At 44.4% G+C, this 13,643-nt stretch overlaps 1 protein-coding gene and 1 long non-coding RNA gene across 9 annotated transcripts in view; one reads left to right on the top strand and one right to left on the bottom strand.

Moving 5' to 3' along the window:
- Positions 1–6,743, top strand: part of LOC310690531 (vomeronasal type-2 receptor 26-like) — a 19,840-nt gene extending 13,097 nt beyond the window's left edge. For 7 of the 8 annotated variants that reach the window (XM_083469639.1, XM_083469637.1, XM_083469638.1 and 4 more), the window contains 3 exons: positions 1,001–1,228; positions 2,502–2,628; positions 3,970–6,743. In XM_083469639.1, the coding sequence (XP_083325765.1) occupies positions 1,001–1,228; positions 2,502–2,628; positions 3,970–4,868 (1,254 nt within the window). In that variant the 3' untranslated portion in view covers positions 4,869–6,743. The remainder of the gene's footprint in view (positions 1–1,000; positions 1,229–2,501; positions 2,629–3,969) is intronic. The other variant, XM_083469643.1, reaches the window with a different exon arrangement.
- On the bottom strand, positions 6,237–13,643 carry LOC310690832. Its single transcript, XR_014518176.1, has 3 exons — positions 12,303–13,643; positions 8,664–11,345; positions 6,237–8,422 (listed from the first exon to the last, which is right to left on the bottom strand). It is a non-coding gene; the product is annotated as an uncharacterized lncRNA (long non-coding RNA).

Below are 13,643 nucleotides of genomic sequence, written 5' to 3'. Positions count from 1 at the left end.
TACGATATAATGACAAGAACACCATGTGCATCCCAGCTGCCCCATGCCTCAGACAAGCTCTACATGGGCCTCCTGATCAGAAAAGGGGAGAGTCGGCAAGGCATGTTCTGCAGCTGAGGAAAAATCTTGGGAAGATCAAGCACAGCACCCACAGAGGTTGTTCCTGACCAGCAAAAAACAAACAAGTAATGAAGAGGACTTTAAAGCTATTTTTTGTATCCTAGCTGAGATCATTAAGGTATGTCATTCTTGTTGGAAATCCCGGGAAGCCAAAACCCAAGTTTTGGGTAAGGAAACCATAGAGATTTAACATGAGAAAACATGCACCGATCAAAGCACAGAAATATAGGATGTGCTCTTTCCAGTGAATCCCACTGAAGGTTATAATATAGTTTACTTACAAAATTCTTCAAAGGTAACATGTGCTTTTCCATATAGCAGTCAGAAAAAATCTGCACAGGCAGTAAAACATAACTTGATTACAAAATGGTAATAGTTCCTAAACAATTGGTATAGAAAACACTAGTTTCATATTCCATTCTTGTCTGAAACAAGAGAGGCAGATTAAATCCATGTGACTGGAGGGAGCAGAGAATTCACACTTAGGCTGAGTAGAAAACAGGATTTGTTGCCCATTTCTTCCCAAAGTGAGGGAGCCTGGCAGGACAGCTTACTCCATGGTATTAACCCCTTCATGCTGAGTATATGAGGCTGGTTGCCCAATTGCAACAGCGGCAGATATCCAAGCAGTGTGTCCTAAAAGCCATGGATTTTTTCCCTCATTTCTTTTTGTTCCAGAAAGCATTGAGATTTTCTCCATAGGAAACAATCGAAATTGTTAGCGCACTAGGCAAATTCTCCGCTTACTAACCATTTATCAGGGACAGCTTACTTTTGCATAGCAGTATCTATGTGTACTGACAGTCTGGAGACATCCTGAGTGCCAGCAAGGAAAGACATTTACATGACTTCATAGTTACTATTTTTTCTTCCAATGCAGCTCCATCCCTTCCTTAGGAGTGTCTCCTTTAACAACTCTGCTGGAGAAACGGTATCTTTCAGTGAGAGCAGGGAAGTAGAAGCTGGCTTTGATATTACCAACATGGTCACTTTTCCAAATAACTCCTTCGTGAGGGTCAAGGTTGGAAGGGTGGGTGTGGAATCTGCCCCAGGCCAGCAAATTTCCATTGATGACAACAGAATGGTGTGGCACAGAAGCTTTCACCAGGTGGGGCATAACTCCTACATCCATGAGATACAGGAAAACAGAGCGTTATTGCACTTAGAGATCATCAGTTCAGCTCATCCCTGGCTTTCCAGCCTGATTCAAAACATTTTCTTTTGCAATACCTAAGAAAGTAAGATGAACTTGTGGAGTCAGGCCAATGGCCCATCTTGGCCAGCATCTGGATATGGCATAAACATGGCTGTTGGGCTGGGGCTTTCTCCATCCCAGGTTTTTACATGAGCCTTTTGTCAAGAATAAGGTGTTTGTTGCTCAGGTGGGAAGGAAGCAGGGACCATGTAAGTTTGTGGGTAGCTGCCCTGTGTCACCAACCATAGAATGAGGAAAGGGGCTTCTTAGATTGTGGAAAACTCAAAACAATAAATAAGGGCAAAGGAATAAATAAAATCAGCTGTCCCCCAAGAAGACTCGCTTGGCACCTTCTCTACACATCTTTAGGTACCATGTAAAAACATTCCTATTCTCTCAGGTGGTTATTGTATTGAACTATGTATGGCCAGGGGACTTGGGTGGCGCTGTGGGTTAAACCACTGAGCCTAGGCCTTGCCGATCAGAAGGTCGGCGGTTCGAATTCCCGCAACGGGGTGAGCTCCCGTTGCTCAGTCCCTGCTCCTGCCAACCTAGCAGTTCGAAAGCACGTCAAAGTGCAAGTAGATAAATAGGTACCGCTCCGGCATTTCCATGGGCTGCTCTGGTTCGCCAGAAGTGGCTTAGTCATGCCAGCCACATGACCCGGAAGCTGTACGCCGGCTCCCTCGGCTAATAAAGCGAGATGAGCGCCACAACCCCAGAGTCAGTCACAACTGGACCTAGTGGTCAGGGGTCCCTTTACCTATGTATGGCCAACCAGATGTCTGCTGGTAACCCACAAGCTGAACATGAATGAGCACAAGACCACTCTTACACTTGTAGATCATCCTTGGCACTGCACCTCAGTCCTCTCCAAGAACCATGAGTTTTTACATGTCCTATGACTGGAGAATTGGGAGTGGAGCATGTATTACAGTATGTATGGAGATACATAATGGGGGCAGAGCTGGTGAGGATGAGCCCCCAATCCACTTCCCACCTTGAGCCCTCATGCATTCCTTCTGAATGCCGAAAGGGGGCTCAGTTTTGGCATTATTTTTTAAAATCATGAAGAGCAGAATAAGTAACTTAGTGTCTTCCTGCTTCTAGCTGGAAGGAATAGGAAGCCAAAGGTGCTGCTAATTTCTGTGTGCCAAACTGTTTATGTGTTTCATTAAATGGGCAGTTTCCACCCCTTTCTGTGTGTAACCCAAATTGCCCTCCTGGTACCAGCAAGAAAAAGAAGGAGGGGGAGCCATTCTGCTGCTATGACTGTGTTCCTTGTCCTCAAGGCAAGATTTCATCTCAGAAGGGTAAGAGACACAAGATAAATACTTTTCAAACATAAGTTACCGTATTTTTCACCCCATAGGACGCACCGCCCCATAGGACGCACCTAAATTTGGGGGGGGGGAATAAAGAAAGAAATTTTTTCCCCTCCCCAGGCATGGGGCAGGCGCGGGAGAAGCCCGAGCTTCCCCCGACCCCAGCCCCCAGAACAGCATGCTATCTGCAAGCCTAGGGAGCTGCGCTGGTCTCCCCAGGCTTGCGGAGAGGTGCGCGAAGCCCAGGGGCACTCTTCAGCGCGCACCAGGCTTCGGAATGCAGGCAGCTCTGCGCTACCCTCCGGAGCCCCGCGCGGCTTCGCGCCAGGATCGGGAGGGTGGCGCGGAGCTGCAGGAAGCCCTGGAGCGCAGGCAGCTCCGCGCCACCCACCAGAGCCCCGCGCGGCTTCGCGCCAGGATCGGGAGGGTGGCACGGAGCTGCAGGAAGCCCGGGAGCGCAGGCAGCTCCGCGCCACCCTCCAGAGCCCCCCGCGGCTTCGTGCCTGGATCCGGAGGGTGGCGCAGAGCTGCAGGAAGCCCGGGAAAGCCTGCATTCGCCCCATAGGATGCACACACATTTCCCCTTCATTTTTGGAGGGGGAAAAGTGCGTCCTATAGGGCGAAAAATACGGTATATTAGAAGTTGTGGAGAAAATTAATAAATAATTACTACTAGGTACATTTTTGTATTTATTGTTTGTTTGGAGAATATATCACAAATTTTTAGAGAATTACACATTTTGCAGGGTAACTATACAGTGGTACCTCGGGTTAAGTACTTAATTCGTTCGGAAGGTCAGTCCTTAACCTGAAACTGTTCTTAACCTGAAGCACCACTTTAGCTAATGGGGCCTCCTGCTGCTGCCGCGCCACCGGAGCACGATTTCTGTTCTCATCCTGAAGCAAAGTTCTTAACCCAAGGTACTATTTTGGGGTTAGCAGAGACTGTAACCTGAAGCGTATGTAACCTGAAGTGTATGTAACGCGAGGTACCACTGTACTGTACTTTGGTTCATGTGTTGGTTCAAGAAGTGCAATTTAGATAACTTTCCCATTCAAATAGCAACAAAACCAAATTTCCCCTCCATCCCTCTTTATAGACAGCCCCCATAATGGACACTCTCCTAAAAGGAAAATGTTTGTTACGCATTGCTTAAGTTCTTCCCGTCGAAAGGTTCTTTCCGGTGTTTAGTCAGAATCTCATTTCTTGTAATGTGAAAAAAGGAGATATCTGTGATATTTCTAATTTAACATTAAGAGTACCACACCAGCAGCTTAGTAGTCACTCTCCAACACATCTGAAATAATAATACATTACTTTCTTTCCAGACATGGTTGACTGTGTTGCATGCCCAAAGGACCACTATCCACGCAGAGACCAATCACAATGTATTCCAAAGACCATCAGCTTCCTGTCTTTTAAAGAGCCTCTGGGGATGAGCTTAGCATTGTTTGCTCTTTCTCTCTCTCTCCTCACAGTGGTGGTCCTGGTCATCTTCATTAAACATCAGGACACACCCATTGTCAGAGCAAACAATCGGGACCTCACCTACACTCTCCTCACTTCCCTCCTGCTCTGCTTCCTTTGCCCGTTGATCTTCCTCAGCCCTCCAGAAAGAGTGAGCTGCCTGCTCCGACAAATGGCTTTTGGCGTTGTTTTCACAGTGACTGTTTCTTGTGTTCTGGCCAAAACGATCACGGTGGTTCTGGCCTTTGTGGCCACCAAACCAGGATCCCGAATGAGGAAGTGGGTGGGGAAAAGACTGGCAAGCTCCATTGTGATTTCTTGTTCCCTTATCCAAGCTGGCATTTGCAGTGTGTGGTTAGGAACCTCTCCCCCATTCCCTGATTCTGACATGCAGTCTGCGATGAGGGAAATTATTCTAGGCTGCAACGAAGGGTCTGTTGCCCTGTTTTACTGTGTCCTGGGCTACATGGGCTTGTTGGCCATTGTCAGCTTTGTTGTGGCCTTTTTTGCCAGGAAATTGCCTGAGAGCTTCAATGAAGCCAAATTCATCACCTTCAGCATGTTCTTGTTTTGTAGTGTTTGGATCTCCTTTGTTCCAGTGTACCTGGGCACCAAGGGGAAATACATGGTGGCTGTGGAGATCTTCTCCATCTTGGCCTCCAGTGCTGGCTTACTAGGTTCCATCTTTTTCCCCAAATGCTACATCATTGTGTTGAGGCCTGATCTGAACAGCAAGGATCAGTTAATAAAGAGGAAATAGCAAATGAGCAAATCCTCTCTGTTTTTTGTTCTATGAAAATATGGGCACCTGCATCATATAATTACCTTGCATTTTATGGCAGGTATCCTTTGGAAATCTATATTTAAACATTTGGCTATGTGTCCTTTGTTACATCTGAATCAAGAAACTCTTTTGGATATAGTTTTTGTTTTGGACTTTGAGTGGGACATATAGCTTGAATCACTGGATTCTCCTTTCATCACATTGTATAAAGAGAAGAACATCAATATATTTATATATAATGATGGAAGAAAAACACCCAAAATAATAACTTGTCTTCAAAAATCGCCAACAGAAGAAAATGCCTGATCACTTTGAGAAGGGGTAGAAGGAGCGGTTATCCTCCATGAACTTAGAATAACAAAATGAACACTAGACGATAAGAATTTCTAGTTTGTTTGTATAGAATCCCAAGGATTGCTTGCTCAAGCTATAAGGCCCAACTTTAGAAGCTTGGAACATCCAGCTCAGACATACTTTCGTGTTGGGGGGAAAATAATGAGTTTGTTAACCCTTCCTTTCCTGGAACAGGCAATCTTGCCCTGTTTCTGAGACATTTATCTACGGAATGCTTTCATTCCCAGCAGTAGCTGGAGGAGGCAGCAGCTGTAGTGGGAGGGGAAAAGAAAGCATCATGCATCGAGTGCTTGTTCTAGAATCAAGGTGACCTCTGTAAATCTGAGGATTCTCCTGGACTGTCGGTATTTTTGAGCTGAATACAATCACATACCAGCAAATTCAGGTTCTGCAGTTAAAGGTGACTTGGAAAGTGTGGGATAATGTTTGCAACACCCTCTAACCACCTGACAAATGAATCAGAATGAATACTAAATGAACAGCTTGCATTGTCTAAGCACCCCACAAACTTTGTAGAAACCGATTGGAGCGAATATTCAAATAGACTATCTGGATATACCCTCAAAGCAATATTGGGCTGCTGACGTCTCATTCTTTTGTACTGTTAACAAAAAGATCAAGTAAACAGTGAATTGTGTACATTTTATGCAGTGAAATTGTTCACTATTTGTAACAGTTAATGCGCCATGGACATAATCTAGGAAGAGTTAGTCTTGGCTAAAGCTCATTTAAAGTTATGGAGTATGACCTGGGCAACAATTCTGAGACTGCTTTCTTGGCAATAAGTTGCACTGAAAGAACTTTTGAATAAATAAGTTTTCAGCTGAGCTGCTGCTTTTATTAATAGCCAGTCTTATTGATTTCTGGTATGTGTGTTTACCTAAAATTCAGTGGATAACAACATTGGTCTTTTTACCAGGCTTGTTTCTATAAGATGGGACGGGATGTGTGTGAATGAACAGTTTGAAGAAAGAACATTTTGAACATGAGTGAAATTCAGCTCCATTTTATTAAGAAATACAATACTACCACACTTTATTTGAAAAAATGTCAAACAATAAGATTGGTAAATAAAAATTAGAATTATATTCCATGACCTGCTTTGGATACTGAATACACCTGGGCAATCGTAAAGTTTCATCTTGATACCTCAAGGATGTCTGGCTATTTGCTATTTAATTTTTATTTATTACATTTATATATTGCCTCCCCAACGAGTTCTCTGTATGCTTTACATAGATACAGTCCTCCAGGCAGTCTACATATCTGAGGTTCTATCAGAAACATGAATAGTGCAATTTGCAACACGATCCTTCATTTTGGCAGGAAAAACCAGAAAAAAAATTTGGGGTGGGTGGGGGGAAATACCTGGATATTCTCATACGAACCATAGGATGAACACTGCAGTTTAGTTATGTGCCAGTATGGTGTAATGGACAGACTATTGGATTTGGATCAGGGAGTTCTGTGTTAAAATCATTGCTTTAAAAAAAAGAATGCAGAGGGAAAACAAAGAAGGCCACAACCAATATCGTGAAATAGGTGGCATATATTGCTTGGATATTTTGATCTTTCAGCCATCATTTGGCAAGAGGGCTGTGTCTCCAAGTGAAGCTCACAGCTGTTTGTTCTATTTCCAGAACCTTGGCTCAGCCATGAAGCTTAAAGGATGGTTTTAGGCAGGTCACTGAGCACAAATGAGTGAAACCTTTCTGCTATGGTGGTTCAAGCTTTGCTTCACTCCTCACAGGGCACACACAACCATTCCCAGATTTAAATCTATCTTTGGTGCTTTGATTTTTTTCAAAGTTCAACATTTTTGTACTTGCTTTTGTTTGTTTTTTGCTGTCGAAAAATTGTTCCAAAAGGTGTGGGTGGTGGCAAGAGCTGCTTTTGTGACAGACACAATCTGCACTGTGTAATCCAGTTTCTGCTGAAAACCAGAATATCTATCTGGTGGCGGGTGGGGATGGGGAGTACGGCAGAGGTGCTCAAATTGTAGTATGCGTATTTCCATATTGGAGTTTACTTTTAAATTATGGTCTGTACACACCTTCATTCTCGCTGAAGCTTGGCTCACAGAATTCTCAGGAGAGGGAGGATAAAATGGGATAGATCCAGGAATGTCACTATGAGCTCATTGTAGGGAATGAAGCAATGCAGATCTGATCAGAGCAGGAGAAGGGTCGCTCGATCACTTGGCCTTTTTCATATGAACGAGTCTGCCACTGCTCATATGAAAGAACTACTGTGGGGTAATTTTCTTTATTCTTGCATTAAGTATTTGTGACATTGTTTAATAATCACATAGAGGTAGAACAGGAAAATTAAAGGGGGGTGGATGAGACAGATCACAAAAGCATGTAAGCAAAGGGAAGGGAAGCTAGATCAACAGGAAGAAAACAGAAGAGTAAAAACAAGATGTGAAATGGAGAGATTGTAAAGCCAATTCACACATTCCTGGGGTGGCTGCTTGAAGTGTGTTGTGCTCAGTATCTCCTTGCTTGTGGGGAGTAAGTAGTTCACACACAGTCCATAAACTAAACCCAGCAACCACATTGACATTGCTGGGCTAAGGCATTGAAAACAAAACCCCATAGTCTTTGCGGTCTGTGCAGTGTTTTCAAGCAGGTTTCCAGTAGCTGACACACACCTGAGTCCATTGGCCCAGAGAATGGGAGAGGGAGAGAGAGAGAGAGAGAGAGAGAGAGAGAGAGAGAGAGAGAGAGAGAAAGAAAGAAAGAAAGAAAGAAAGAAAGAAAGAAAGAAAGAGTGTGTGAGGTTGTGCACATGCCAGGACTGAGAAGTTGAAGAAACAGACAATAGGCAATCCTGACACAGGGGTTAAAAAGAAGAGAAATATATGGACTCCACAAAGAGACAAGTGAGCAACTGAAAAGAATGGCCAGGAAGGAAGAGTCAGCAAGAAATAAAAGAACAGAAATAAGCATGTGCGGTTGAAGTAAGAGTTGACAAGCATGCATAAAGGGAGAAGAAAGGCGTGCATGAGAGAAAGGAAATCAGCAGCAAAGCAAAAAGTGTGGGAGAGCAAGAAGTTTCTCATTTCAATGAACTGGTCCTTACTCCAGAATATAAGATAACCACAAAAGGACTCACAAAAAACAAAACAGCTTTACAGAACCTTAAAAGATTAACAGATTTGGCAACAGCTAGACCTTCATCTCCTGCCAACCTAGCAGTTCAAAAGCACGTCAAAGTGCAAGTAGATAAATAGGTACCGCTCCGGCGGGAAGGTAAACGGCGTTTCCGTGCGCTGCTCTGGTTCGCCAGAAGCGGCTTAGTCATGCAGGCCACATGACCCGGAAGCTCCCTCAGCCAATAAAGCGAGATGAGCGCCGCAACCCCAGAGTCGGCCACGGCTGGACCTAATGGTCAGGGGTCCCTTTACCTTTACACCTTCATCAGATGCATGAAAGTGCACGAGTTTGTCCTTGTTCATGGATAGCCCCCCAATCTAACGTGACTATTCAGCAACAGGATATTTGCCAAACGCATAAATCTAGGACCCTGCCACAAACTCACTTGCTGCCTTTGCTCCCAAATCCACCCAGTCAACATTATAAAGCTGCCAGTCCATGGGATGCTATTAGATTCCTTTTTTGTTGGCCCTGTTAAACAGACCAACATGGATACTCACTCACAGAAATAGGCACATTTTCCTCAAGTTCCTACACTGTACTGCGCCTTTGCTAACGGCTTGAGGAAGCATCACAAGTCAAGCTGGATGAAAAGGAGGGATGGAAACAAATTGGATGTGTGGTTGTACAGCCCTATAGTAGAGGGAGGAAGGAAGAGCAGCTCAGCAGAAACCAAGGGAAATAGGCAGCAGGCAACAATGAAAGCAGCCAAAGAGGAGACAGTCAAGCAAAAAGCAAGGAAATAAAACAGAGCAGTTAAAAGCAGCAAGAAGGTAAGCAAGGAGAAATCGCAAAGGATAGAAAACAGGATGGGATGCAGGAATTAGAGGCAGGGTGAAGAGGGAACAGTTGAGCAAAGAAAACTATGTGCTGGTCTTCAACTGGTGGGTTAGGATTCACAGCTGGGTACCACCTCAGTCTAACGATGGGTTCTACCAGTGGCACACTCACAATTTTTGCTTTGTTTAAAAGGGGTTGTTGTCTTTTAAGAGGGGAGTGAGAGGTTGAGAAAAGCAGAAGGAGACAGCAAAAAATAAAGGAGTGAACAAGAGGAGAGAAGAAAAAAGACGGCAAGATCGGCAGTAAGAAATGTGAAAGTGGGTCCCATGTTGCAGCTCAAGGCCAAGTACCCACTCTAGAAAAGTTGGTTGAAACAGAGGATGAGCAGAGGAGTCACAAGTAAGAGTACCAACAGCCTAGGCAAGTTAAGCAGAAAACAGCAAGGTACATGTCAGCCCCTCTCATATTTTGGCATCAGGTGTGAATGCTGTTAATGTGGGAGAAGAATTCAGAAGAAATAAAAGAGACATACCGGTCAGTGCTAGTTTTACAGTGGTGAATGCAACAGGTTTAAAGCTGAAAGTGATTTTTAGTATCATGTGTGGAATGCTCACCCCAGGGAGGCTTGCTGGACACCTTCCTTTAGGCACCAAACAAAACTATTCCTCTTCTCATAATTAGCATTTGGCTAATTGAACAATCTATGGTCTCTAAAAGTGGGGGGGGGGGTATTGTTTTCATTTGTTGCCATGTATTTTTGTGTTTTTATCTTGTTAACCGCCCTGTGATTCTTGGGTGAAGGGTGGTATAGAAATTTAATAAATAAATAAATAGATGTGTGAAGACATCTTGGGTAAAGGATCAGTTGCTGAGCAAGCAAGATCTGGAAGCAAAGTGAAGGTGAGGAAAAGGCAGGCAAAGGAGAGAAAGAGGTGTTGCATAGAGAGGATTATTCTGCAGAACAATAGTAGCAACGTTCCCTTTACTGCTACCCTGGCATGAGTCCTGATTCAGCACCAGGCAATTGATAACTGCTCAAGCCATGGACAGCCAGCAATAGCAGGTGCATTGCTATAGGAGCTGGAAAGAGCCTGAACAGGTCATTTTCTCAACTAATTTCATCCTTAGTGAAGCATTTAAAAAGCAAGTGATTGAAAGAGAAGCGAGCAACTTGAAAAAGAAAGAGAAAGAGAGAGAGAGGAAGAGAGGAAGGGAGGAAGGAGTAGTGAGTAAGCAAGCAAGATACTGTGCAAAGAAACAAAGTGAGTATGAAAAATTGCAAATGTAAGTAATTGCATATACAGTGGTACCTTGGTATTCAAACAACTTGGCTCCCGAACAAATTGGCTCCCAAACACCGCAAACCCAGAAGTGTTCCAGTTTGTGAACGTTTTTCGGAAGTCAAACATCTGACGTGGCTTCTGCAGGAAGCTCCTGCAGCCAATCAGAAGCCACACCTGGGTTTTTGAATGGTTTCGGGAGTCAAACAAATTCCCGGAACGGATTAAGTTCAAGAACCAAGGTACCACTGTACAAGTAGGAGGTAACTAGTTCAAGAGGGAAAGAGTGAGCGAAACATGAAATGTGATGGGAAAGGGACACAAAGGAAAGTGTGAAGCAACAGTAGGCCATATAAGCAGCAGGAGGAAGATCAGGCGGCCAAAAGTAAGATAAAGATCAGTGGCAGAGCAGAAGATTTGGGCAAAAGAAAGATTGTGGGAGAGCAAAAGTGACAAAGGATTAGAGGATATCATGGTTGCTTCCAGATGACCTGTTTCCTGAGCACTCATCCTGTTTGGTTTGCATCTGGTACACTTTTCTTACTGTAATATAGCACAATATTTTTGGAGAAGCCAGTTTGTCGCACAAGGGCTCCAAATCCATTTTAATTGTGCATCCTGTATTCGCTGGGGTCTGAATCCCACCCCAAAATAGGGACAGTCTGGAAGTGCCCAGTAAGAAACCATGCAAATAGACACAGTAAGAATGAACTGAGTGAGATGTAAGGCCTTCAGTCACTGATTTAAAGGAGGATCTTAATACCCACGTGGGACTTCTCAGAATCCACTAGATTTCCCGTTCCCCATATAAGGTAACCTTGCTATGGTGGGACTATTTGATAGCATTTTTGTGGCCCTTTGCAATCTTGCTCATTTGAAGGCTTTTTCTTTCTGCTTCAAAGGATTCTTTCTGCTCTCTTCTGCTTCAAAGGATTAGATGTGCACTCCTTGCTTTTGCGGCACAGCGAGAGGTCACTCAGCTTCTAGGAATCTTTTTACAAAAAGACCTCCAAACCAGGTTTCAAGAAGATGACAAAAAACACTTGCTATCATGACGTCGCAGGCACCAGCCAATAGGTGCTTGTGTCCCTTCCAGCTGCCACTACACTTACTACTCTAATACAGGTATTTGCTGAGGTGAAATTTGTATTTCCCCAGCAACTCATCACTCTGCTTTGGGTGCCAGAAGAATGCAACTCCAAACATTCAATGCACCAGCAAGGAAAACCCCATACAGGAGCCCCTACAAGAAACAAGCAGTTTTGTACAACCTGAAGTAACAGGGGTCACTTCACTTAGCCCAAGCATGCAAAAAATATACTGGCTTCAGTGTTGGTGCTGCCCTTTAAAGCCCTAAACGGCCTTGGCCCAGTATACCTGAAAGAGCATCTCCACCCCCATTGTTCAGCCCAGACACTGAGGTCCAGCTCTGAGGGCCTTCTGGTGGTTCCCTCACTGCCAGAAGTGAAGCTACAGGGAACCAAGTAGAGGGCCTTCTCAGTTGTGGCACCCACCCTATGAAACGCCCTCCCATCAAATGTCAAGGAAATAAAATAACTATCTGACTTTTAGAAGACATCTGAAAGCAGCCCTGCTTAGGGAAGTATTTAATGTTTGATGTTTTATCGTGCTTTTAATATTCTGTTGGGAACTACCCAGAGTGGCTGGGGAAACCCAGCCAGATGGGCGGGGTATGAATTATTATTATTATTATTATTATTATTATTATTATTATTATTATTATTATTATTATTATTATTTTCAAACATACTTAACTCTGTTGGATGTCCAGTGCTTAAAAACATAGTGCATATATGTTACATAGAGGGATTTGAAACTCTCACTGGCTACAACTCATTTATGCATCCATCAGCCTGTTTTGGGAGGGAAGCAGCCTTTCTGATGCATTTCATGAAGTGTTCCTAGGTTAAGGCTTTATGGTCGCATACAGACTGTAGACACATCTGCATTTGGGCTTGCTTGAAAGTGGGTCTGTGTGCTGCCTTTAACACTAAATCTAAGTGCCTAAAGGGCTCTTTTCTTTGCCCATTCACCTCCCATTTCTTTGCTCGCTACCCTTTCATTGTGGCAGGGTGTCCTCAAATCATCTGGAAGGGGCAGAGAAAGCAAAAGTCAAGAGTGAGAGGTGAGAAAGCAGCATGCAAGCAAGAGAGAGAGAGAGAGAGAGAGAGAGAGAGGAGAAGAGGCAACCTAAGAAAGCAATCAAGCTCCAAATCAGGCACCTGAATGTTCAACACACACTCACCAGTTTGGCCATAAAGTGGAGCTGTCTCGCCAAACAGCAGGGCCGGCCCAAGACCTGTTGTTGGTTGATGAGAAGATGTACTGTTCCACATATAGAGCTTGTTGAATCTTACTTCAGCACTGGCAATTGGACAGTGCTCTCCACCACTCGTGAGAGCAGCGAGCTAGCTTAGGCAGCACCCACAGTTCAGTCCTCCAATAGAGGGAAATTGATGGAGGACTGAAGGGGCTGCTTCACTCTGCCTAATGGTAGAGCCGGGCCTATGAACTGCGAGCGCAGGGCAGGGGATATGGTATTGAAACCTGTCCCTTCCTTCACATTTCCTCCCTATACCCTGGTGCTTGATTTCTTGCCACGTTTCCTGTTTTTAACTGCTCTACTGTTGTAACGGTACTGCCTTATTGTGTATTTTAATTATGACATATTTTAATGTTATGCGCAACTTCAATTTTATATTTTGTAAACTGCACCGAAGCCATTCCCCCGTGGCACACTTTCAGTATTGGAGCCAAGCAAGGGGAGGTGGAATTAAAGTAGGGGAAGCACAGGGAGGGAAGGGGGTAGAGAAGACAAGTCTAGTTATTGTCCCCACTTTCTAGTTATGGACAAAAGTAGGCAACCCTCCCCTTCACCTTTATAGCCAAATTGCTAAGCATGCATTTGGCAACAGACATGCAGGCCTGGCTCAGCTCCAAGTGGGCAATCAGAAAGCATGAGAGTAAAGAAAGGACATGGAGAGCAGGTATGGAACAGGCAAAGCGATGGCGAGTGCATGAGATGCATGGAGATGGCAAAGCAAAGGGAGCTGGAGGGCAGAAGAAGACAGGGACCCAGCCAAGGCAAGGGTGAAGCTAGAAAGAAGAGAGAGAGAGAGAGAGAGAGAGAGAGAGAGAGGAGAGAGAGGGACGGAAGG

Source organism: Podarcis liolepis, assembly GCF_965112155.1.
Source record: "Podarcis liolepis genome assembly, chromosome: 13".
NCBI lineage: Eukaryota > Metazoa > Chordata > Lepidosauria > Squamata > Lacertidae > Podarcis > Podarcis liolepis.
This window is presented reverse-complemented; position numbering and strand designations above follow the sequence as displayed.